The sequence below is a fragment of the Hetaerina americana genome, unplaced genomic scaffold, assembly GCF_022747635.1.
Source record: "Hetaerina americana unplaced genomic scaffold, ioHetAmer1.1.p SCAF_5, whole genome shotgun sequence".
Lineage (NCBI taxonomy): Eukaryota > Metazoa > Arthropoda > Insecta > Odonata > Calopterygidae > Hetaerina > Hetaerina americana.
Window position 1 is genome coordinate 20,298,219 of NW_027287095.1, and position 27,274 is coordinate 20,325,492.

The 27,274-nt window shown below is 34.9% G+C and overlaps 2 protein-coding genes across 3 annotated transcripts; both read right to left on the bottom strand.

Annotated features, from left to right (window-relative positions):
* Positions 1-3,023: 3,023 nt before the first annotated feature.
* Positions 3,024-4,208, bottom strand: Nedd8 (Nedd8 ubiquitin like modifier). Its single transcript, XM_071591866.1, has 4 exons — positions 4,098-4,208; positions 3,991-4,008; positions 3,791-3,903; positions 3,024-3,690 (listed from the first exon to the last, which is right to left on the bottom strand). The coding sequence occupies exons 1-4, from the start codon at positions 4,113-4,115 to the stop codon at positions 3,606-3,608; spliced, it is 234 nt and encodes a 77-aa protein (XP_071447967.1). The 5' UTR covers positions 4,116-4,208; the 3' UTR covers positions 3,024-3,605.
* A 2,106-nt stretch (positions 4,209-6,314) lies between these two features.
* LOC139693833 (trichoplein keratin filament-binding protein-like) lies at positions 6,315-24,162 on the bottom strand. Of its 2 annotated transcripts, none has more exons than XM_071592135.1 (10): positions 23,778-24,162; positions 23,359-23,659; positions 20,572-20,801; positions 20,276-20,404; positions 18,758-18,997; positions 17,623-17,728; positions 15,463-15,624; positions 14,189-14,329; positions 8,250-8,308; positions 6,315-6,563 (listed from the first exon to the last, which is right to left on the bottom strand). In XM_071592135.1, exons 1-9 carry the CDS (start codon positions 23,990-23,992, stop codon positions 8,282-8,284), a joined length of 1,551 nt encoding a protein of 516 aa, XP_071448236.1. In that variant the 5' UTR covers positions 23,993-24,162; the 3' UTR covers positions 6,315-6,563; positions 8,250-8,281. The 2 variants fall into 2 exon arrangements, with proteins under 2 accessions (XP_071448236.1, XP_071448234.1); XM_071592133.1 differs by having other exon boundaries at positions 8,250-8,311; positions 23,778-24,161.
* Positions 24,163-27,274: the final 3,112 nt, after the last annotated feature.

Here is a 27,274-nt window from a genome sequence, read left to right on the forward strand (position 1 = left end):
TTGACTCTTCGCAGCCATAATGGGCTATGAAACCAGACCTAAGTGAAACCTTATTAAATTCCAAAGAAACTGCGGGAGATGCCGCAACAGTAACTTTTAACGGAGTCATCCGCTAATGTGCATTTTAATGCAACAATTTCAGAGCGTAAAAATCATTCGCCTTGACTCCAGTCAAGGCGAATGATTTTTACGCTCTGAAATTGTTGCATTAAAATGCACATTAGCGGATGACTCCGTTAAAAGTTACTGTTGCGGCATCTCCCGCAGTTTCTTTGGAATTTGTCAAAGGGAAAACACCATACGTGTTTAAAGTTGGCTTTTAACCTCGTGGACAGTGGCGCCTCGCGCACGACTACGAATGCATGTGACATTGTATGTACGGTATTTCGTCATAACATCTAGTTCCTTTAAAAGCCCCAAAATTTCAGAGTTTAAGAGGACGCCTCGGTAGCTTAAGTGGCTAAAGCACTCGACCGGATATTGAGGGATCTGGGTTCGAGTCCCAGTCAAGGCGAATGATTTTTACGCTCTGAAATTGTTGCATTGAAACCTTATTCTTGATATAAGTAAATACTACAAATGTTTATTGTCATCTGAAGAAGGCATGCATTTTCAAATATAACCTTTCTAGAGTTAATTTTCTTTGCTCTCTTTATGCCTTTGATGATCTGAATGCCCCTGGCATCCCAATAAGGTCTTGATTTGTCATATTTAACTTCACAGGTGCCAAACCACCAGAGTCAACCCACAATATCAGGTATGACTGAAGTCAAAGAACTTTTGGTGAGCAGGCAAGCACATTACCTACTGGCCCAACCTGGTCAGTCTACTTTTAGCACTTTCTTTCAGGAAAACATCTGCCCTTCATAATTTCGACCAAAGAAAGACCTCTACCTAACATCATTATTATTTCAATGAGTATCATGTTTCATCACAAAGGTGAGGAGGTAGAGGTAATTACTCACTAGGTATGAAATATTATGTATATATTGTGATGACAGTGTCCTTATTCAGGGCAGCTAGTCTGATTACTACTTAAGATTAACAGAATGTTTTTTGGAAAGTGTGCTTTTATTTAAATAGCATGAGCCATTATTTTACATTTTAATGAAATAATACCCTAAGTTCACAACTACGTTGATGAATATGAGTTTTCACATGAAAAGTTCCACAAGGCATGAATTTAAGATATCGATTTTAAATATTCCACCCTCCTGCAGTCCATTGTGTCCAAAAACACAAAACTTACCATTAAAACTTGTAGATAGAGGCAGCAGTACCCACCATGAATATAAGTGGGACACTACTACACACACTTAAAGGAAGGTCTGCCCTGGGAAAGAAGACATGAAGGCAAAAAAGGTGTGCAATTTAAGCAAGAAAATATAGGAGAAGAATGAAATTATTCAGAAATCAGTGACAGAAGATCCATTGAGGGGTGAAGATTGAAGTTATCAACCATGCTTAAAAACGGTAAGTGTAGTCACTACTAAAGACACTCCGTACCACAGTGCTTTTAAAGATTCAGAATACATATCAATCAATTGATTGAAGAAGTTTAGAGGTCACTGATAATTCCTACTTTCACTTTGGTAATATACAGGGCACCTTTAGTCTTAAATGATGGTTTCTCCTGCAAAAATATTACAGATGAATCATCTACAACATCACCAACACAGATGTCTGTTCAGCATGGACAGCTGATTTCAAACTCACAAGGCATTTCAAATTATATAAAGCTTATAATTAGCTATTTTTCAGTTTATGAATTCATAAGATAATTCTTACTATTGGTCATTTTCATTATAGAAAATCCCATAACAATTGTAATAACCACTGCATAATCAAATATAGAACTATAGCTTGTTTGGTTTACATTGACACCTGACCTCTAAACACTACAGACTGTGCAGGGATTAATAAGATTGAGGCACAGCAGGTTGCAAATTATGATATACAACTTAATAATAGAAGTAATCACTCCATGGAGCCATTATAAATCAACTAGAACGAAGATCACAAAGGAATCAAGAGAATAAAAATGAACCAATTTCAAAATCACTCCAGAAAACTATAAATATTTTCTAACATATTGGAAAAATTACATGTACATTCATACACAAGCTGAAGATGAAAGGTGTGAAGGACTTCACAGCTTCTAATCTTGCTGAAGTTGTGGTGGTGCAGTAAAAAATATTTTGGATCATTTTGACTTATAGATCATAAAACATAGCAACTTAGGTTAACATAATTTCAGTCATAAGGTTATTCAGAGGAGCAATCCAGATACAAAATTCAGAAATGATGATACCAGGTCCTAATTATCAATCTTCATAAAATTAAGGTTGATTTTAGGATGGATATGAAGTCATAAATAATATGTAATTTGTTTGTGCAAATAATGGGCTTAGAATCATAGATATTAGGAATTACAATTTTCACACCAATATGCTATGTTGGAGAAAAACAATTGACCTCTAATTTAACAGTTTCGAAGAATTCAGAAAAGGGAGTATTTAGCATTTTATAATTCATTCTTTGAAGGTCTCCCTCACTAAAATTGTGAAGAAATTGTCAACTAGAGCTTATTTTCCTGTAAAGACTTTAAGTTCTCCATTGAGCCACGCCTAGTATACATAATAACAAACAAAAACTAAAAAAATCATAAAAACATCTGGCAAAGGATTCCTTTAGCCTCTGGACAATGTACATTGCTTTGCGAATAGTATTTTTTAAACATTGTAAGAAGGGCACAGGCTACCAATTCTGCGCAAAATGCCGAATAAAATAATGATATAATGGCCATTTGACAAAAATTGTCCTCAAACCAACACCACTTGGCATTTTCAAAAATATTAACTTTAGATATGAATTTGTTTTTTTTAAACTTTCAGCGCATATTCCTATTGCGTTTTTGGGGCTAAATTTACCCATTAAATATTTTTGTATAAATCCGCAAAAGAAACTGGTACATTTGTGGCAAAACTTTTATTCACGAGTATTAACAAGTTAATAAAGCACAATTCACTCAAAATTGGAAGTATATGTTCCTTTTAATTAAGGATAATCAAACCGATATAGGTTAAGTGCATCATAATTACATATTCTTTACAGGTTCAAACTGAGAAATATGAGTGATCGCCGCTCTCTTACATGGTGAAATAAATTACTTCAAGATATTCGCATGCAATTGCGAAATCCAAGGCAAAATGGTTACACTTCTCCAACTAAAAAGAACATCTAGGCCAAGGTCAATCTCAGTTCCGTCAAACTTCTGCATCCTCCATGGACGTTTTGCCAATTGCAGTGAAATACAAACCATAAGCAAGCATTACAAGAATAATAATTGAGAAGTAACCAAATAATTGGTGGTTATGATTGACATATCTTTGTTTAATGTTAAGCATTCCTGAAAATTCAAACGGCTAAAGAGGAGATGCATTGGCTACCATCAGAATTTCTTCAAATTACAAAGGGAACGGTGAAACATTTCTCACGTATCACGTGAACTTCTTTGTCACTTTGTCTTTTCATAGTTGACCGTAAAACAGGCACGAAAAGATTCACTTAGCCAACGTTTTCTGGCTCTGCACATGGCAAATCAGTTAAAACCCGCCTCTCAATGCTAAAACCAAATGTAAAACTGATCCTCCTTGAACTTTGTAGTCTTGCGCCGTTTTCTCGTCATTCCTAGAGAAAAAGAGTAAACAAGTAAGAATTATTGAAACTACGACCACGGCGTCTCCTTCGTGAACTAACATTAATAAATAATATTTGAATGCGTGGTTACATTTGCTTTCCTGAAAATATTAGCCTCTGCTGTTGGGGCGGAATCCCTTCCTTTTCCTCCACCCTTTCTTTAATACGCTCCACTTTATCGGTGGGTTCTATGTCAATTTCAATCTTTGTTAAAAAGATAAAAATCATAAATTAGTAATAATACAAACATCACTCAAACTCAAAGCTGAGTTGCACATAAATGGAACTAACCTCTTTTCCTGTCAAAGTCTGCCGAAAAAGTTAGAACCAAATAAATTATTAGTAAAGTAATTTAATACGAAAAAAGTAATTGGAAAATAACCTGTACTCAATTTTACCTTAACTTTAATTAACATGGTTGCTTAGGATGGCGTACTATGAGGAATAAATCTCTAATAACTTCAACCGCAATCACTTAAACAGTCGCAAGACTCGCCCGCAGATCGTCAGTTGTCGACGAAATAACGTTATTCATTTTAAGCTTCTGATCGGTGGTACTGGCGGAAACATTGAATAAATAGGGCAAAATCTTAATGCGGCAGTTCACTTCTTCATTCCACGGCAACTCGACCAAAATTCCTCAACAAAAGGATGATGCGAATGTCTCTTTGTGTTTGTTCGTTAAAATTTCTTTCTCCTTCAAATATTGATAGCGATCAGAATGTTATTCTACCTACAATTCTCAGTTACTGACAGGTCCCCAGGTAATCTCTTTGACGCAGCTAGATCACCCCAACAATTCTACTTTACCCAAGGTACGTAATTGTCTGGGTACCTACCTTAAATTTTTAGAAAACTTATGCCATTGGACTGGGAACAGTGGAATGTGATAGATTTTCCAAAAATATTAATACGTAAAATGTAGGGGTGCAGTGGGTACTGAGTGACCAGAGGAGCCTATGTTCGGCTTAGGATATTGCTCTGTAATTGCACCGCGGAAATTCAATTAGTGATTTTATGGATGCTATACCTTTTGCTGTAAAAGAGCAAGGAGAATTTGAATTTTACAGCGTATAACAATTTTTGTACAAATGTAGATAAAACCTCAACAGTCAAAACCGTACAAGTTATGATGATTCATCAATAGAAGAACTTGAGCCCAGAATACAAGCATGAAAAGTCCAATGTAACAATGATTTAAAATTGGATATAAAATTTACAGAAAGCCTGATGACTCCGTAAACTAAGACAATAAAACCATCAAAAATCAAAAGCAGCTGAATTATTTTTAGGAATTCATTGAAGAATGAAATTGGAAACAATGAAAATACTTGTAATTTTGTCCTCCTCTCATTCATGAAAGGCATTACACAGACAATTTATGTCTAACTTATCAAAGCTGATACAATGACAAAGGACTTTAAATTCATTTTCATTATATGTACGAGGTTTTTTCTCCTTAAATACTAAGTATTTACATGCTTCTTTGATCTGATAAATATTTAAATTGAAAAACGTTGCAGCCAGAGTAGGATAGAATTGCACACATACAATGAGCTTCCTACCTAACAGGTAGCCTTACTGCGGCCAGCAATTTTCTCTCAGGATTATTTTCATTACACACAGTAACTTTTTAAAATTGATGACCATTAGCTACATGTTTCTAAAATGACTCAAAAAGTTATCAGATGAGGATATTGTTTCTGGTCCAAAACTTGATAACTAGCTACCAGATCTACGTGGGCCCCATTTCTCAAAATTATAGGTCAGTAATTAAGTCCTTGTAATCTGCACATAAAAGTGTAAATAGTAATAAGTGATTCAGGATTTGTTACTTGCCTGCCTTACATATCATGCAAATTATTTTGTATTAAAGAATCATCAGAGGATTTGTAAATCAAAAAGAAGCTATGAGAAATAAGCACTTGGTCATATAGGTACCCATCTGGAGGTGCATCTTTCAGGCAGAATTGAAAATGATCATTAATTGGTCTGGGGCTATATCCCCAGGCTTACAGTCATAATCAATGCAGTGCAGTTTTATTACTTATGACCTTTCCTTGAACTTTCACTCTTCCTCAAAACCTTCAAATTGACAGAAATGAGTTCTTAAAGTTAACTGGAAGCCACACCGAAGTTTTTCACCTAGAAATTTTTTATTATTTGAGAACCTTATTAAATATCCATTAGGATGGAAGTTAGTTACTTTTTGTTCAGTAATAACAGTTCTCTATTGTAACATTTGGTTTTTAACTCTACAGTGAGAGGTTACTGTGCTCAAACAAATTTTTAGCTCTATGATAACAGCAAAATATAATTTTTATCCCCTAATCTTGAAATATGCATCATGACATCAAAATTAATCTCCCTGACTTACTGACAATTTCATATTTTGCATATCAGTAGCATACAGCATGATAAAACAACACTATACCCCTGGATTCCACAATTAAAACTTGATGCTCCCAACCTTCAAGGCTATTTATAGACAAGTTAAAAAAATACCTACTAAATTTCACTGCACGGAAATATCTTATGGAAAGGCCATGCTCTTGTTTATAGAAACATCTAAAATACATGTTGATATGGACTATACAAAATTTATTTGCCTAGTTATTGCACATAAAATTTCAAAAATAGTTTTTACATATCATAGATGACATTAGTATTGTCTACTTTATTTCAGACAATGACAATAATAAATATTAAGTAATATTTTTCAAGTTAATTGATTTAAAGGTTAAAATCTACAGCCTTTTTAAGGAAACATTTGAAATCCACATCTCACATAATAATTACAATGACTCTTCTGATATCTTGTCTTCGGATAAACTTTTCCAGCAGACCAACCAAATACATGCACCCTAAAAAAAAAGATAAATTAGTCACAAGAGGTATTGAGCTACTTTTGGATTATTTTCAAATTTGTAGTAACAATCAAGTTATTTAAATTATTATGCAACAACAATGAATATTGAACACCAGAGCGATTAAAATTATTGGCTGAATGTTATAGCATTTTATTACGAAGTCTCCCAACTGAAATATTGACCCTTCAATTCAATAAACATTTAGTACATGGTTCATCTGTTAACACTGTTTGAACAGGCCATTCTTTAAAATAATTAGAGGTGAATCAAATGGGGCCTTAATTTGTTAATATTTAGTTAAAATTAAGTCTCCGATGTTCATTAAAACACTTGATTCTTTCTGAAATTAAAATTCTTAACTATGAATATGATAAGAGAAAATGATGTTGCAGCATGAAGAGTATAAACCTAGGCATATATATTTTGTTAGCCTCCAAATAATTCTAACCAAAACATTTTATGAATCCTCATTTCAAAATTTTTCACAATTTTTTGAAAACAGATTAGTTATTTTTTGGTAGATCATTCCACATAGCTTTGCATGCCACCGGTATTACTGAAGTCGATCGAAATACATGGCACTGGTTTTTGTCAGTGCCTGCACACCCAAAAGTCACTATGCTACTGAACATGAATGTTAGAACTAAAAGGCACAGCATTCTCATAGGAAATTCATGATTCCCCTATCATATTCTAATTTTAGGATAAAATTCCTAATATTTAAAAAAAAGTAATTCCATTTCCCCATTTTTCCCTGAATATTTTAGAGGCAGAGTAATTACAGGGATTTTCCCAAATTTTCTGAGTGTCAACCACGTTTCACAAAAAAAAGGGGTGTAAATCATTAAACCATAATTTTACACCAACTAATCTTAGTGAATTAGTAGCCATTCAATAGGGTTCAAAATTCACTGCTCTTATGGAAACGTCAAACATCAAAATATTCAAGAATCAGTTAAAAGTAAATCTTGTCTTCAGGAGGGATATTTATAAGCAGACGTTTTGCTGTGTTCCAAAATGACATTTAATGGAATATATAAACATGGCAGCAGGATAGCAATTAAAGATATAATATTTTTGGGGATGGTATATCAAATGTATTTTGGCATTCCCTGTTTCATCATAAATAAGTTATTGAATGAAAGGTGGTAGTAAAATATTGATATTCATTATGAAGGTCAACAGCTGAGATATTTTTGTGTTGTAAGCACAATTGAAAAAAGAAGTATGAACCCCATTACTAAGCTTTTCTAAGAGGAAAAGAACAAGCAATCCCATCCACAACAATGATGTTAAAATAAAAAAGGCTGATCAATGAGTGAAATGAATATCTTGTTTATCATAAGATAAATATCCATCCTGATATCTAAAGATAATCCAAGTATAAGTTTTCTCAAGCAGTCATGAACACAATTTGAGACTTTTTAAATGACATGCTGCAAACAGGAAAGGTGATGAGTGTTATAACAAATCTATCCTTACAGAATGCTTGAAAGAGCTAAACACATTAGAGTATCAAATTTGCTACACGCATTTAATTCATCAGATATGTAAAAGAATTATTTTACTCATTTGATTGTGTTTCCAAAGGAATTGGACAAATAATCTGAAATGCAGAGTTATTTGATAATTTCCCAAATCTGTGTAGCATAGAACTATGAATTATTTTTCTTATCAAACCTGTATTTTGAAGTTATATCAGCACTTCCCTGTCACCATACTCTCTTAGGGAATGGCTGCTTCTGAAAAAATAAAGAAAATTTTGCAATTTAATACCTAATTGTACATAAATATATTCATAAGTAGAGCTATGCATTTTTTTTAATGAGAAAGAACAAGCTAGAACAAAGATGGCAGTTTCAAGTAAAATAACTTTTATTAAAATTGTGTATCCGTATTTAAGGTGGGGGCCAAGAAAAGGTTGGAAAATTAAATAAATGAACACTTTCAAACAATGTGCTGAAACTCAAAAATCCAAATCCACCTAGTCTCTACATACATTTTTATGTATTTATTAGGTAATCTACCGGTTAAGGTAGGTTTTTGGATGGACACAGCCACTAAATAAATATTTTGTGACTCCAAACAAAAACACAAAATCCAGCATCCTACTCTACATCAGGCCCCTCTTCATTTCTGAGTACTTTCTTCCTCCCTTCATTCTGTCCAACATCCCTATCCTGTTCCTTCCCTTTCCTTGTTTGCCTAAAATTCTCCCCTCAATTACAGTCTTCAACATCCCGCTGCCGGTCAATACCCCCTTCATCCAATTTTCCTGCCTCCATAGGATTTCTCCCAACAAACCCCTCTCTTCGCCCACCATATCAAGTTCTTCCACATTTGTTTTCTTCTCTGTCCATTTCACCTTCTCCATTCTGCTCCACACCCACATTTCAAAAGCCTCCAGTCTACGTCTATCCTCCTGCTTCAATGACCACGTTTCCGCGCCGTACATAGTTACGCTTCATATCAGTTTCACTACATACATATGTATGTTTTTAAATCACCATCCTTTGTACATCTTTCCATACTTTCCTGAAGAACTTGTCTCCAATGCACTTCAAATGTTCTCAATGTTCATATAGTTTATATTTTTGTGATTATAGTTTTCTGAAGCTCTCAATGACCATAATAATAGCCCCAAAGTGTGGGCAGTGTTGTTTTGCTGTTTTTAATATGAAGATAAGTTGTGTCACTTTCTTTCCATTGGTAAGACAAAAATTCTGGACATTATAGAAAAAGAAAGAACATGTACATGTATGAATGTATTATGTATAAATAAACATTATATAAACATTGATATAGAATTTTAAAACACAAAGAAAGGAAACTCACATATGTAGTTGGGACCTAGATGAAGGCCGTGGCATCAAAACTACATATGTGAGTGTCATTTCTTAGTGTTTCTGTGTTTTAAAAATCTATATCAGTTTTTATATATTTGTGCGTCAATGAAGAGCATTCTATTTTGAAGATATTTACACACACAACCACAAAATTTGGAAGGCACAATAGAACACAAAATAAAATAGATAACACATAACAGGACACTCGCATTGAGGATTGTTCAGTGAGTCTGACCAGAAGAAGGCCTCAGAGAAGATGGAAACCTCAAACAACCTAAAATGTGAGTGCCCTACTTCATTCTCAACCTTCGTGCCGGCACACCCTCTAACTCCTCACACATTTTCCATGCTGCTTGCCTGGGGGAAACACACCAGTTTTCTTCATCCACTTGGGTTTCTACAATTGATTTTGTTTCTGTTTTGTAAGTAAAAGATTGAATCTTTTGCTCTGCAAGTGCAAGGATATTCTGTGTTCCATTCCTACCATTCCTTAATTAAATCTACGTTATATACAGGTCACATTTCATGGAGAAACATTGACCATAACTGTCTCTTTCAATAGTTCTTACTGTTGAAATGGCTATAGCAACATCATAATTGGTTTTGTAAAAACTTGGATTTGCCAACGAGTGAAATGATGCATAAAGTGTTGCTGCTTTCCTGACAGATGACATGGGATGAAGTCTTCCTGAATTTTCCCTCACCTAGTGCCAAACCCCAGAAAAGTTCATTTACATAGGGATATGATGTAAGTCTCCTAACATTACAACTCACTTGGGGCTGTTCTTGGGTGTTGGCCTTGGAACAAATGTTGGAATATAATATGATAAACCCCATCCATTGGACTAATATAGTCTTAAAAATTTTCCTTCACTGTCTCTCTCCCTATCTCTCTGGCTGAGCTTCCATTCAATGGTCGTTAAATGCTATATTTTATCAGCAGTCAAATTCACTTTAAATGCAACAAATCATGGACATACTCACAAATTCTGACAAAATAGAGATTATGTTGGCACATTAAAAACCACCAACAAGTGAAGCAAAAAATAACATAAACATCTATGGAAACTAGAAATAATGAAGTGTTTGTACTAAAGCTCTGAAGCCCATGACCTCTCCAATTCTATTGTTCACATCACATCCGTCATGATGAACATGGTCAAGTCACCATACATCTTCAGGAAAGTGAGTTTGTACTCAAAAGGTTCAAAATACCTTATATATTAAGTGATTTTGAATGAAACATAAGAGATTGTCTCGGTTGCTCAACTGGCTAAAGCACTCGGCCAAACGTGCAGGATCCAGGTTCGAATCTCAGTCAATACAAATGATTTTTACACTCTGAATTTGTAGCATATACTACCTTGATCAAAAAGTTCCCGGAATAACCACCGTGTGGCGCTCCCATCGTTCCGATTTGAGTTCTGTTTTTTTTGTTAAATTGGTACATCTGTTGTTGATATTCCCTTTAAATCTTAGTGTCATAACTTGACATTTGCAAAAGTTACGTAGCCAAGAGTACATCTATCTCTGTGTGTGTTGGCGATTTTTTACAATTTCAGAAATGGATTTAAATTTGCAACAACGAACTTGTATTAAATTTTGCGTAAAAAACGGATTTAGTGGCGCACGGACGTTGGAAATGTTGGAAAAGTGTTTCGGCAACGATTCTCTAAAAAAAACGGTCGTTTACCAGTGGCACGAGCGGTTCAGAAGTGGTCGTGAGTCAATCGAAGATGATGAACGCAGTGGCAGACCATCGACATCGAAAGTCGGTGAAAAAATTGATAAAGTAAAAGAAATGTTGGTCAATAACCGCAAATTAACCATCAGAGAAATAGCGGAGGACTTGAACATTGCCTATGGATCCGCCCAAGACATTGTGGTTAATGATTTGGGTTTCCGTCGTGTAGCAGCAAAGTTGGTGCCAAAAGATCTCAATTTCATGCAAAAAAGAGACCGTGTTGACGTCGCAAAAGACATGATTTGCGAGGCTGAATCCGATCCCACATTCATCAAAAGGATCATTACTGGAGACGAGACGTGGGTTTATGAGTACGACACGCAATCCAGACATCAGGCAAGTGAATGGCGTTCACCAAATGAGCCGAGACCAAAAAAACCACGTCGTTTTCAGTCAAAAAAGAAGGCAATGCTGATGGTTTTCATGGATTACAACGGTGTAGTGCATCATGAATTTTTGCCAGAAGGCCAGACAGTAAACAAAGAGTATTATTTGGGCGTTATGAGACGTTTGCGTGAAGCAATTCGCCGAAAGAGACCAGAAATGTGGGCAGAAAACTCGTGGATTTTGCACCATGATAACGCACCGTCGCACAGTGCTATCATTATTCGTAATTTTTTGACGAAAAATGCAACAAATACCATCCAACAGCCACCGAATTCACCTGATTTGGCTCCCTGTGACTTCTTTCTGTTCAATCGAGTTAAAAAACCATTACGGGGAACGCGTTTTAGCAGCCGAGAGGAAGTAATGGAAAAATCGCAGGAAGCACTGATGGACATACCGAAAACCGAATATAAAAAATGTTTCGAGGATTGGATCAAGCGCTGGCATAAGTGTGTTGCAGTCGATGGGGATTACTTTGAAGGGGACAATATAGATTTAGATGAATAAACTTGTATTTTTAATTTTCTGAATAAATTCCGGGAAATTTTTGATCAAGGTAGTAAGTACTTTCATTCAAGAAGTATTTCAAATAATCAATGCTAAAAATTTGCAATATCCTGAGGCTGCGGGTGGAAACTATTTAAAGATAAATAGTGAATTCTTTCCAACTGAGATTGAAATAAAAAAATTATACTCTATCAATCACAGTCGCTCCAATGCTGAATATGTTGTTACTAATGCATACACAGTCAAAAAGTACCAACATTTTTAACTTGATAATGATGATTCCATTCTACCACAAAGCCATGCTGAGGTTCATCAATTATAAATCATAACTTTATTATTTTAAATGCATTACAAGCATTATCAGGCTGTGAGACTCTGTAACAGTGGTTTGTAAAAGTTTCCAATCTATCAATAAATTGCAAAGAATTAAATTAAAGGTTTTGGGAGAGCTATTTACATTTATCATTTTTTTAAGTTAACCGCAAAAAACCTTGACTTGGCTAAATTTCATCTAAGTGTGGATAATTATAAACTTATTACATTTAAGTGCAATTTCACAATATTTTTATTTATAAGCATAATATGTGCTTAAATGCCATCATCAAGTGTGCTGTAAATACAGATGGGGAGGGTGAGGGGTTTGAAATACAACACACTTGATGATTGTGTGTAAATTTTGTGCTGACCAATAAAAATATGCTTAGAAATAAGTTTACTATTTTTAAATGGGTATTCATTTAAAAGCTAAATGGAATGAAATATAAGGGAGCTAAAAATGTATTTTAAGACATCCACCATTAACCTTAGAAAAAACTGAAAATGTGTCAATACACAATATATTCCCTAGCTAACACTAGGGTTTGCTAGTTGCACCCGTATTGATCCAATTTACTGGGTGATGGTCTCAATAATGTTGCAGTGATCTGATCCAAAGGACCTGAATATTATGACTGTAATGTCAACAAAACCATCATCCAACCGAATGGATTGATTCCAGTGAAATCTGAAAAACTTGGTATAATTAGATCAGTTCCACAAAAGCCTTAAAAACATACACTCTAACTTCTGAAAAACTTTTGAGGCAAAAAATGCACAGTATTTAAGGTAAAGAAATGGCACTCTTTATGATATTATGCACATATGGAAAATTAGGGTGACTTAAAAAAAAAGATGATGGTTATGATTCTATGGTGGAATGTGGCATTTAAAAATAAACCCATGATATTGGAAGACCTGCAAATTTACATAAAATGTTTAATGCGTTGAAAAGGTCAAGGCAGTCATGTTTCCCCACAAGATGATGAAAAATTGTCTTCCATGGAAGTTATCAACATTATCCAAGTCTGGCATCCTTCTGACACTTGCCAGCCACCTAATACTTCTGAATAATCATGAAAACTTCGCTCCTACAGACAGTTGAGGCTACACTGGAGAAATGCTCATTCATTACATTTTATAGAAGTTGGAGTTAGAAGCGGAAGCAAATCAAACTTTGGGCTGGGACTGTAAATGTTATGAACTAAAAAAAAATGCTTGCAGAATACATATGCACATCTATTTTCATTATCTATCTATTGTAGGATTTAAAGTCTCATTCCATCTGAAAACATCTCTAAACTTTGAAATTATTATTGGAATTTTGTTTTATATCATTGTAGAAGGATGAAATTTATTAATCAATAAAATGCAAAGAAAGTGTTCATGGCACTTGGGATAATATGAAAGGCATTCAGTGGCAATCTCTAAACCAATTTATATTTATTTATTTTATTTATTTATTCAGTATTAGTCCGAAAACAGCACATTTTGGCCTTTACATCGAACTTTTAACAATGATAACAATGGTCACATTTACAAACACCCAAGCCCTAGATGGAGGGAAACTCACCCAGGCGGGAATCGAACCCGCGACCCTTGGAATGGCAGACGAGGACGTTACCCCGCCGCCACCGGGATCGGCGGGGTAACGTAAATATTAATATTATAGACTTTCAAGACGTTAGCGCGCAAGTTTTTTAAAAAATAATTTATTCTTGCTTAAGTAATATTTGAAGAAAGGAATACTAAACAACATCCCATGCTCCTCAGCTGCAAAAACATATTGTGCATCATTAGTAATGTCAGATAAAACATACCATAGGATTGTATGCTATTTGCATCTTCTGGATTTCTTTGATAATTTTCTCCCGCTCTTTCTTTTCTTCTTCCTCTTTGATTGCAGCTTCTAAATCTTCTTGTTTTTTCAATGCCTCCTTCACTTTTTGCTTTTCTTCAATCTAATAAAAATTGATCAATGGAATATGAAAGTATTAAACATTCTCCAAGCTATAAGATATCATAACACACAAGAACAATGGTCAAGTGAAAAAAATGACCACTATTTGTACAATACATGAATTAACAATAATGTTCAAACTATTTGATAGCCAAATTCAGTGTTTTGGCATCAGGAAACACCGATGCGCTTAGGGCTTCCTATGAAAGTTTTGGTATGATATTCTAATTCTCAAGGCTGTACGTAGAAGCATATTTTAAATAATATACTACCATTTACTCTACAAAAAAAATATCGACCAGTGACCACACATTGAAAAGCAAATATCTCATGATATTGCCATTCCATTGGTTGTTCTGTGCATTAATGTCAACTAGGATACTTAAGCCTTGGTTTGTAACCTAATGCACATGTGAACACACACTGTCCCATTCCCAGCACCAGGGCTTGTACAATGCGGCTATACACTAACATTTTCTTTGAGTGGAGGCATATGGATTTTAGGGTGGTATGAGGTCATTCGTAACCATGGAATAATATATATATATATATATATATATATATATATATATATATATATATATATATATATATATATATCAATTATTTAAATCTATTTTTAAAATGAATAAATTGGCTCATTATTGGTGAAAGCTTATTTCATTCAGTTTTTATTTTAAAAAATACCCCCAAGGCCATACTCTTCGTAGGCAACAATGATACGTAGAACAAATTTTACAAAGATATCAAGAAATTAAACTAGCATTTTATTTTAAGAAAAAGAAATTCATAAAAATTAACACAGAATGTAGGTTCAAACACTTTCCCACTCCATTTTGTCATCCAAAATGACCCTTAAAAGTCACAAGAATGTGAACAATTAGGGTTTAAAGGGACACATCAATTATACTGAAATAAAAGAGCACAACAAGATATATGCACATATTCATAATATCTGTGTTAAATTCCTCCTTCTTCACCAATTAGTACTCACCAATTCCTTGAAGTTAAGAAATTAGAGTTTAAAATGCAATATTAGCCCAAAATTTTTGGATATAAGAGCAAAGAGTTTTGAAAGAAAAATGTCACTTTCAACAGCACCATGCAAACACGATCTAATCTATTACATCTCACCTGACTCAGCAAATTCTTCTGAATTTGCGTCTTCTGCAGAGCTTCTATTTCTTTTTTCTCCATCATTTCCTTTTCAATCTCTTCAGCTTCTTTTAATAACTTCCCACGAGTTTCTAGCAGGTCCACTTGCTCCATTCTATTGCGCTCCAAATTTTGATTGACCTAAAAATATAGAAGTCATGCAAAAATACTTGAGCAGCTGACATTTTTGAAAAATATTCACAAAGAAAATAATTGTAGACAAACTGAAATAACCTAAGGAAAGCACAAGAGAAGTTTATTGCTATTGGAATTTTGGAAAAAAATACTTAGTTCTTCCACGTAAATTTTATTATGCACAACCTAGGTTTCAACTAATGAAGTCATCACCAGGTCATGCACAATAAGATATATGTGGAAGAATAAAGTATTTTCTTTTCCGATATGATTTGTTTCCACAAACTTATGCCTCCAACCATTCTGTTATAGGCATTTTACTGGTAAAGGTAAGTTTTCAATAGACACAGCCTAGACAAGTGTACAAAACTACATTTACATGCCTCGCTTAATAAAGAACACAACCTCACATCAGACACTACTCTAAATCCCTCTTCAATTCAGCATACTTCTTTCATCCCTTCATTCCATCCAACATGCCTATCCTATTCCTTCCCCTTCGTTTGTCCATGGTTCTCCTCTCTATCCAATTTCCTCAGAAGCAGAGATGGATTCTCATTCTTAACAACTAATAACCTCTTTAAACTCTTAACTAGCATTGATGACAATGATTAATTGAGGATCAAATGTAAGTCAGTTATCAGGTTACAAATTTTTCTATACTATGGTAAAGCCCTCCACACTTCCTTTAAGCAACAGTTTTAACTTTTCCGTTAGTAGTATATGGTAGAGGACAGTTTTTCCTGAAATATGGAGTGTAAACTTCAGACTTTTTGCATAAACATATATTTGACATCCCTTGAACATATTTTGATGAATTATGCCATGTTTGCATGCTTGAGCTCACATAAGTAAATACGTGATTTTGACTTTATGCTTGTGTTCCAACTCTAAACCTATAAATCTAATTAAAACAAAAAGTAGCATTAAACATTTATAATAAACACACAAGAGAAATTTATTATAATGCTGAACCCAACTTTAAGGGCAAATTTTATCATGGTCACATCTGTGTTGGTTATTTTCTCTATTAAAACTTGATAATTTTAATGACCATTTTAAAACATCGTGGATAAAAATATGGATGGTAGAATCCAGGTTATTTTTCAGCCCTAAATCCAGAACCAGGTCCTGGATTTTGGATGTCATTTTTTTAGATTCTAAAGTTTTAGAAGGAATGTAAACATAATAAAAATGTTAGCATTAAAAAGTGATAAACAAGTGAGAAGATTTAAATGCAGTTTAACCTGAGTTACTTTGGTGAAAAAGATATAAATGAATACATGAAATAATTAAAATGTCAATGCATCAATATTTTTTCCTCCTTCTATTATCTTGTTGCACAACCTGGGGCAATTCAATCACTGAAGTGCTAAACTTTAAAATTCACACTCTGAGATCTGGATCCAATTGAAAGAAAACGTTTGGATCTTGTTTCAAAAAGGAGTTCAATCCAGATAATTTAGATATTTGCAGATATTTGGATTCAACCCTATCATCATCATCCCTTGCTCTGCTTAGTTTATTTTTAAGTTTACCCTTCCATCCCTCGTATCTCTCTGTAGGGGGGATCCTGCTACTTGCAGTGTTGGGTCACATTCCCTACCTGTGTCCTTGGAGGAGGAGATCATTGCATGTTGAATGTCCATGTGGTAGTGGAATTTTGTTTCTTACTTGTCAAATTCTAGTTTGCATGCTATTGGATAAATTTCATACTGCATCCTAAGGTGCAATTATTTGTTCAATGATAGTATATGTATTTGCATGAGTGTAGGATGAAAGGATTTTTGCATGAATGCATACGCCACTGTGGGTATAGTTTTGCATGTGGTTTTGTACCTTTTCATGGGTGGTGACCTCACACCCCCCACCACACACCCTTGCCGTGGCTTGCAGGGTATAATGTAGATGTCGGTCCCTAAACAAAACAAATTTTGCCAAATTAAGAACATGCACACAAGGCTATGTTCCCATTTATCAACATGAAAAAAAAGTGGATCATACCTGATCTTTTATTGTTTGCAAAACTTCTTTCATCAATTTATCCCTGGCTTCTTGTTCTTTCCTCCATCTTTCTTCATGTCTTTTCCACATTCTGACAGCTTCTTCACTGAAAGTAGAGAGATAAAATGTAGACTGAACTAGAAAATGTATTCTGAGCAAAAGAGCACAATACATATGACAGGAACAGGGAAGTCCTTTTGTTACCCCATAGGTGTAAAAGGTTAATGAAATATTTGGGTGAAATATTAATTCATAATTTCACCAATTGTTCAATTTGAAATTTTCACTCACACAATTGCTATTGATGCCTAAATGCCTCAGAAATACTTAACCAGCACTGAAAACCATTTGGTCAACTGAAGAATTATAAATAATTTTTAAATTAAATATATCTCAGATAGTATTCCCAATCCTTATGCCTACAAGGTTTGCATAAAAAGTATTGATAACAATTTTTTACTAACATGCGGGTGAAGTGCTGAATTCAGACCATTGGTTGAGTGTGCATATGATTGCAGATCGTATTGGCATTGATAAAATGATAGTGTACACTATTATCACTGAAAATTTGGGAATGCAAAATATCTTCACTAAACTCAGCCCTAAAGTCTTAATGGACAACCAAAAGCAGAGTTCGGGGTCTGCTTGCGAAGACCTACAGCAATATCATGACAATTTCCCCACTCCCTTACAGTCCTGACTTGGTACCAGCACAAATTGAGTAGCTTCAAGCGTGATGTGGTGGCAGTCAAACATAATGAATAAGATGTGTTTATCTTCAGATGACACAAACAGTAAGCAGGTACTTCATGCTCAAATAAGGCCTCTAAGAAATCGACCACAGAGATTTGGACCTTGGAACACGTATTTGAAAAATGACTTTTTTACAGGAGGCATAGCTTCATTTTTGTAACACATGACATAAAAGAAAGATGCCCTAACCTCAAATCTCAGATTTGCAAATGTTTTCCTTAGAATACATACTTTCACCTGAAAGTTAGTAACAAAATTAGATTACCATCATCTGAGGCAATTCATTCTAATGTCAAAAATAATACATAATATTAATTATTATGTATTCTGTCCAGGGAGGCAATTATTAGAGCATAATCACTAAAGGAAAACAGTGTCTTACTGGAATAAGGATTGTGCTTCCTCCTCTTGTATCCTAGCATATTCTGCTTGCTTTTTGAATTCTCTGTACGCCTCTTCCATCATTTCTTTGGTCTCGAGCTTTTTCAGCCTGGCAGATTCAGAAATTATTTGGTCTGCCTCTAATGCTGCTTTCAATATTCTAATATCTTCATCCAATGCTTCTCGATTTTCTCTAGCAGTACGTCGCAATCTTAACTGGATCTGTTTGGTAAGAGATAACCTAAAAGAATAATGCAGAGAATATAAAAGTCCATGGTTAAGAATGAAATGGGCTAAAACCTTAGATGGTGTAAGAGCTTATACATACGGTTGAATTCTAATAGCATACTGACTGGAGCAAATGCAACTGTATTTTTTACCCATTACCAAGAAATTTAAGGTTAGGGGAGGTAGATGATGGACAGTGCCCATTCATCAGTGAGGTTGCTGCAAACACGGTAAGGTGGTAATTTAAAAGAAACTGTCATTGCAAAAACACTTTAAGAATGGAAATTGGAAAGAACATCAATTATTTTCTCCTGATAATATAGACATAGTAAACAGAGTAATGAATATTGAGCTTTATTAATGAATTTGATTAAGGAACATGGCACACTGGTGTGAGTATGATGGCCTGCAACAGGAGAGATAAGGCATTCAGGGAATTCATTACATGCATTCCTAGGGCAGATAATTCTGCAACAGAAAATATGACACCCAAAAATGACCACAACTACAGTAATAGAGACTAATTGGTCAGGATGACATGAAGTACAATAAAGTTAGAAAACATAACACAAAAACGGAGAATTTTAGACGTATGGGGTGTGTGTGGACTGAGGTAGTAGTAAAACACACCTGCAAGTGTATTAGTTTCAATGTAATTTATAATGAGAGAAGAGACAATATGGAATATTGTAGCACTGGAAAGGACATTTGGGGGGAGGTTAGTTAATTTAGATTAGATGAATATTGGATATTTAATAGCAGAGACTAATACAAACCCAACAAACGTAGTCGTAAACAATTTCACCAGTCAAAAATTAGGCACGAGGAGGAAGAAGTTGAGAGAGAATAAAACCAGCTAATGAAAGTTATTGGGTGCATTCTTGGGAGAAAATAAATCATTGTGATGGGAGATTAAAACTCAGGATTAGATGAAGTGAAATGGGAGTGAAATGGAAAATATTACGAACAATTATCAGCCTAGCCTCTTCATAAAATATCTGATATGTTTTGTGCTTCATTGTCACTAAAGATAAAGACAAAGAACCAGAAGAATTTTTCGAGTCTCTTCCTGAACTCCCCGACATTTTCCATACTCAGAATCCATAACTTTACCAGGTTTCCCAGATAGGCGGCAATCCCGAAGAAATGCATCCAGGTATGCATTTCTGTTGCAATTCATACATTTATATTCATGAATTGATGAACTTATAAGGGCTGAAAAAGTGATTGTGCAATAGAACATTTCATAAAAGTTTTCTTTCAATGAAATGCACCAGCCCATTAATATTACCTGTTAGCCTCTACTTTCCTACGTGCCTCAACAAGAGTCCGTTCATTTAGAAGTTTTTCGACTTCACACTGCTTAGTTAAAACTCTAGCTTCCTCTTTTTTGAGCTCATCAGCAACCCTTTGTTTTTCCCTGGAAAAAAAAAAGATTTTTCACACATACTGAATCTTAAAATTTATTATACTACATTTTATAGAGCATGAATAAAGCTCATGCATTTTGGCTTCCTGAGAGATTGCCCAGGTATATGAGTGAAAAAAGTAAACAAAAATTTCATATTTCTTGCATAAAAAAGGAACCTTAGTTGCTCTATATGTTGGTTGAGGAGGTCTTCCTTATTTCTCTTCTGCTTAGCATGCAGCTCTTCTGACTTCTGCTTCTCTAATTGGCATTCCTCTTCTAGTTTTCTCTTGCGCAGTGCCTCTTCCTCCATCTCTTTCCGTATTTTCTCTTCCTCTCTTACACGCCTTTCCTCCACTTGCTCTTCCCATGCCTGCCTTACAAATTTTTCCTTTTGCTTGGATTCAAACTGCAATGGAAATTATAAAATGAAATAAATACATAATGTTTGTACGCATCACTCATCCTTTGGCACTTTGGATGAAACACTGCATCAGTAAATTAAATGCAGAAAATACTGAAATATGATTATTACTAATTTGCATGACTAAATGCTTTAAGCACTCAAATGCTATGTGTTAATAAACTGAACTCTCCACTGACAGGGATTTCTTTTGGCTTCAACAGCAACTAAAAGTAGACTGCCAACTGAGGCCGCAGAAATTTAAATTACCTATCTACATAGATTGCTCATACTCCATTCGTTAGTTGCAACTTTATGCTACTCGAAAGTGACAGAGACAGATGTAGACTAGCCTGGTTATTCATGTGACTGATATATGCATTGGGATTGCTCAGGCGAACAGAGTGATCAATGCTGGTACAAAGTCACTAATCTGAATTTGGATGCGTTCACTTGATGTTTATTTTATCATCCTCTACGTAAATAAATTTTGCACATCTCTCCTAAAAATACAACTGCTATGAGGAGCATAAATTAACATGAGATTAGTATTTTTATTACAGATTTTCATTTCATAGCTTCATTTTACCACATTCTTACATATAGATAAAAATATTTTTTCACTTTGATACATCTCCACATTTATTAACGACATTCTACAGATACGAGTAGACTTTTGATGGACACACTGACAAACTAACCCGACAATTCTAAACCTCGCCTAACAAGACACAAACTAACAGCCCAAACTAAAATAAACCCTTATTCAATTCTGCATACTTCCTTCCTCCCTTCATCCTATCCAACATAGCTATCCTTTTCCTCCTCCTACCTCAATAACCTAACATTCTCCTCTCTATCACAGTCTTCAACATTTCATCACCTTAAATCAATTCTAATCCACTTCTATTGCCTCCTTGGATTTTGCCCAAACAGGTAACTCTCTTCCATACCATGCCTAGTACTTCTTCCTTTCTGGCCATTACATTTTTCCATTCTTCCTCACTGTGTAACACTATACTCCTTCACTGTATAACATTATATTCCATATGCTATGCTACAATTTTTTAAGTTTCTACACTAAGATTTCACTACACTTTTGCTTACACCCTTTCTCAAGTCCCTGTCATCAATGCTCTCCTCCTTCAAAAAGTTTCCTTTCCCTAGGCAATTCCTCTTATTATGTCCCTACTAATTTGACCATCTTCATCCAAAATACGTCTGATAGATAAACTGGTTCACCTGCTTTGGTATATACCCTACAATTTTATGCATTAATTACACTTTCTATTTCTTGAAAACTTCTTATCTTAATTACTATATAGTGTACTAGCCCTGAAGAGTGGTGTGAGACATCAGATCTAGTCCTAACAAGTTTATCCGATGTTTCACGTAATGTAAACTATCCATCCCAACTCATAAGCCATCAACCACACCTGTGCAGTCTGAGACATGCACATTTTTCAGATAAGCTGCTTATCTTATTACTCCATCTTCTCTCATACATCTATAAATTCTAACCAATTAAGTCTGTTGAACACCCCGAAATCTATGGAGCAATCAAATACGTCCTGATTATATTTTTATTTTATCAGAGACCTTACTGCTGTGGTATCACATCACCTCTTACTGAGCTCAAACTGATCATTCCCATTCAAACAAATATATTCAATTTGTAACAATCGCACTTTTCCTAAATGCATTAATGCATATGATATTTGACCTGAACTATCAAATAAATTCAAAGCCATAATTGAGAATATTCCACAACATGTGCAGGAGGCATTCCACAGGTTATGTTGATTTCAAGGAAAGTGAACTGCATATCCACATGGATGACGGAGTATATTTGAACAAAAATGTGAATATTATACCAAAACAATTGTGAGATAATAACATGTTTATCACTTTTTTCAATAATAGGTTATTTTAATCTCTAATACGATGATTAATCTCATGAATGACTACCATAAAAGCACAATCATATTTGTAAATAAACAAAGAAGAACTAGGCATTGTGGGGACGGAAATAGAATTATTTAAAGAAATTCAAATGAGGCAGGAAACGTGGATGCGGAGCATGTTAACTGGAAACAATGTTGACTCCGATTGAGGTGAAAACATTAAGCGAGCAAGATATGGGGCAGAAAAGGATAGCTATGTTGAAAAGAATGATGGTAAGCTGAAAGTACATAGAATTGAGGAAAAGTTTAACATAGTTTGAGGGTTCATGGTGTCTCCAGTTTAGCAAAGCTAAGATATGTAGCAATGTTCAGTCATTGGCCACCAGAAAACCATACAAAAATTTATTGGGCAATGATCTGCTTATTGAAGGCTAGCTAGGTTGGGATTGGAGGTGGTGTTGCACTGCTTTTGGCTAAAAAATGTATTTAAATTAAAGGAAGGAGGGCCTACTATAATGGCGGACGATTAAAATAACTCATGTAGTTTAATAACTTCCAATAACTGTACATACCATGACTAAACAAATATGGCACCAGTTGCTGCCAATGCCATATTCTCAAGTGGTTTGGTAACATATTTTCCTAATATTTTTGCCTACCTCTCTCAAAACAGGGTTGTTCAATGTCCACCAACGATGCATACGAAGATTTGCTTCCGAACGACGTAATTCCTCTCTTCTTTGCTTCATTTGTTCATTCAGACTTCGCAAAGTTTCCAAACCGGGCAAGTCGACATCAACTTTTCTCTCTTTTCCATATCTGAACCTGGAACGCCGCTGCTTTAATTCTATTTCCCATTCGCGCTTTTCCTTCTCTAATAGTTCGGCCAACCTACTTCTCCTTAGAGCTAACGATTCCTTTTTCTTTTCTTCCTTTTTCTTGGCATAGAAGGCTTCTTCACTGTTCGCAATTTAAATACAAAATTAGCATATACTTAAACTACCCATAAAAATATTTTTCAAAATACAATCAAAATCATATACATATATATAGGACGAAAAATGTATGCTAAAAATACCTGGTAAGAAAATATTCCGGAGAAGCCCAAGAATTGAATTTGTTTGTTCTAACATCCCAGGTATGAAAGTAATCAGTAACCCCGTTCCATAGTTCACGATGCTTTCTTTCAGTATTTCGTCGCCTAATGAATACATCTTCCTGCCTAATTTTCTTGGGCAAGCAACTATTGCTAAATTTATTAGGACGACTACTAAGACTAGCAAATGACATCATATCAGTACGAATAATATCAACTAATTTCTTTGTTCACAGACATTTGCAAGAGATTCATTCTGGAATAAACTAGTAAGCATAGTATTGCCACATATTTACCCAAACACATTTACAGAATATCTTCAACAACAACAAAGTCGTTTACAAATTTGGACAGGTGCTCCCGCGGCGTCTACTTATTGACAAAAGAAGATCGCAGTGGTGTTTTTTATGACAACAGATGGCGTGCGTGGAGATGAAAAAATCGTAATATGCGCGCGATATTTGACTTTCCGCGATAAAGGATCCTCTAAGAATTACTTGATGGGGAAGAACAAATTTATATCGTAGGACGATGGCAGACACTTTTCATTCTATAAATAATGCTTGCAAAAGTTCTCTTTCTAGTTGGATCACACTCAGCAAGCTGCGTGATTTTTCGGGTACCAGATTTTCCTGGGAAACCTTTAGCGGCACAGAAAAATGAACTGGCCCTATCCATATGAGTGAATTTCACCGATTTCATACCCATCTATTGTCTTCGGCAGTTATTTTGCGTAGTGAGTACATCATTTTCAATTACAAATAGCGTTTACAAATGATTCCCGTCCGTGTGGATACAGAACTACACACCACATATAGGACACTGCCTACTCTATCATAACTAATACACAGCGCAGCCATTTCAGAAGAAACAATATTGTGTAGCTCTCGGAAGAAGCTCTTGAAGATATAAATGAGTATTTTAAATTATTCATTGAGAAACAAATGAGAAAAATATGATAAAAAAGTAGCTTTGTATTACCCACGCCATTGATTACGGCGGGGTAAAATGAATATCCCCGAACTAGCACGTTCATATGCAACACAGTTTTTGGAAGTCGCATTTCATACAGTCCTGGGGAGGGGGAGAAAGATAGAAGGGTGGATGGAGAGGGAAGGTTGGGTCTCCTGATTGCAACAAAAAGCCTAGATATGGGAGTGTGGGGAAGTGCAATATGGGTGAAGAGGGGGCATTCCCAGCGAGGGGGTTGAAGAGGAAGTAGGCGTAAGTAGCGGATGTACCAGAATTTTGGTTTGGAGGATGCTAGTGGACAATAAGGGTTATCAATTTAGTAAAAAAGTCGTTACATAGAGTAATATTTTTGTCTCTTTTATGAAAGGCAAATTCCATCTGCTCGAAGGCGTCCATATTTTCACCTTTCTTCAATCTGTGCATTCTCTCCGGGGTAAATTGCTGCTGTGAACATTATCGAACAGATGCAAAGAGAAGATAGACTTCTGGTCAAAATTTCTGAAATCCTTCATCCTTGTTTATTATGTTTTTTTGAACAGGGATATCTATAATATACACGAAGACACGCCTGATGCTGTTCACATGAGAAAGTTTTCCATGATGACTGAGAATGAAGAATCACTTAAGAGGTTTCATCCCTCTGGGACCAAGCGGAGGATGACCATGAAAGTGATTAAAAAGTAACACGTTTTCGGGGGGGGGGAATCAATTAGCAATTTGGATTAATGGCTCACTAAGATCACGGTTTTATTCAGTCAGATAATGAAAATGTTGTAATTAATGCATGTATTAATATAAACTAATGCAAGGAAAGTTTTATGCCAAATTCAAGGTAAACGTAATGTAATAATGGATATCACGTTAAAACTCATTACTATTATCAGACAAAACGTCTACTAGATTCATAAATTCTAAACAAATTGCTATCAAAAATATTATATGTGTATAATGCGGAACTATACTGACAAGACGAGATGAGTCTACGTCTAGTACGCCACTGAAAGCTTCGAAATAAATAAACTGAATTGATTGTTGAGTTCTTTGGAGGAAAGTGGAAACATAAGTTTCGATAGGGGACTCCATGGGTTGTTAATAGCGGGGAATGGAGACTTAATTTCGCACAAGGGCACTTTAAACACTGGAAAAGTGTATCGGAAACTGCAAAATTTTCTGTCATTATGGTGGACGTTTTACCTACGATCACAGACTGTGTGTCACTGCTCTTAAGCTCTATATTATTATTTAGTAGATAGTAGTATTAAGCTATTATTATCTGGTAGTCTAAGTGTGTAGCAGTCGAGTGGTGGAAGGTCTTTTGGGGCTAGAGGGTAAGATTTGAAAATATATTCTAAAACCTGACTTGAAGCTCATAATTAACTAGAAGATAATTTCAAAACAAAGAATTAAGAATGTTAAATTATGGTAGCTATTAATTTGAAAAGTTTTTCCTAATCGGTTCCAGAGTACACATACAGTTACATACCTGTAACTTGCTTAAAATAGTTCTCGATACTAACATCCGTGGGTAAGCTCTTGAAAAGACGCGCATTCGCCGGGCGATGCTTGTTCTTCATTTTCTCTGGATTAACGGCCTGCCAAAATCAAAGCCCTTAGTGCCTGGAACGTATTGTGTGGTTTTGTATAAACTATTCAAGTGACAGGGAAACAGGAGAGTGGTATAGTGTTATTTTATACATTTGGCATTTGCCTAAGGGGCTCGCATTAAACGTCTGACCGACGACTGGCGACAGAAGCAACATTACCACACTATTCCATTAAGAGAAGTAATAATAAAGTAATTACCGAAATTCACAATATGACAAATCCAAATTATTTCCCCAATTCATTTTGCGTAATATTGTCAATTTTTCAACGAATTGGTATGATTAGGAAGAGTTCTTATTACTATCACGTAGTGTAGTTTCTCTATTTCCCGGCCAACCGAAATAATTCCTAAATAATGTTATGGACGCCTAAATTACATTCGTATGTATCTAAATTCAATTCGCTCGACCATTCTTTTTAAAGAAAAAAGTATTTCATTCCTATTAAATCAAATCACAAATCGGTTAAGAGAAAGATTTAATTGGCAGCACAATAAAATCACTTATTATTTTCACAGAACGTTAACTTTGATTATTTGCACAGCCCTGGAAACTGCAAAATAGCTTGAACTATTTCAATTCAAGTAATAAGACGACAATACAAAATATGCCGTAATGACTGAGGAATGATTATGGCTAACCTATAGAGTACATGAACCTTATTATATATACTTAGAGAAGCTTCCTTTTAAATTTACTGTTTGGAGTACCACTTAAAATATGTTCGCTTTTTAATTTTATCCAAAGCATTGGTTGGCGGAAATACAAGTAAATAATATTGTTACAAAATTATTTGTTTTGATATTCGTTGAAATCTTCATGGCATATGCATTAGACTCATTGAAAAACAGAGAAAAAATTATTAAAATGCATCGCCTTTTCTTGAACATAAATTCTAGTGTT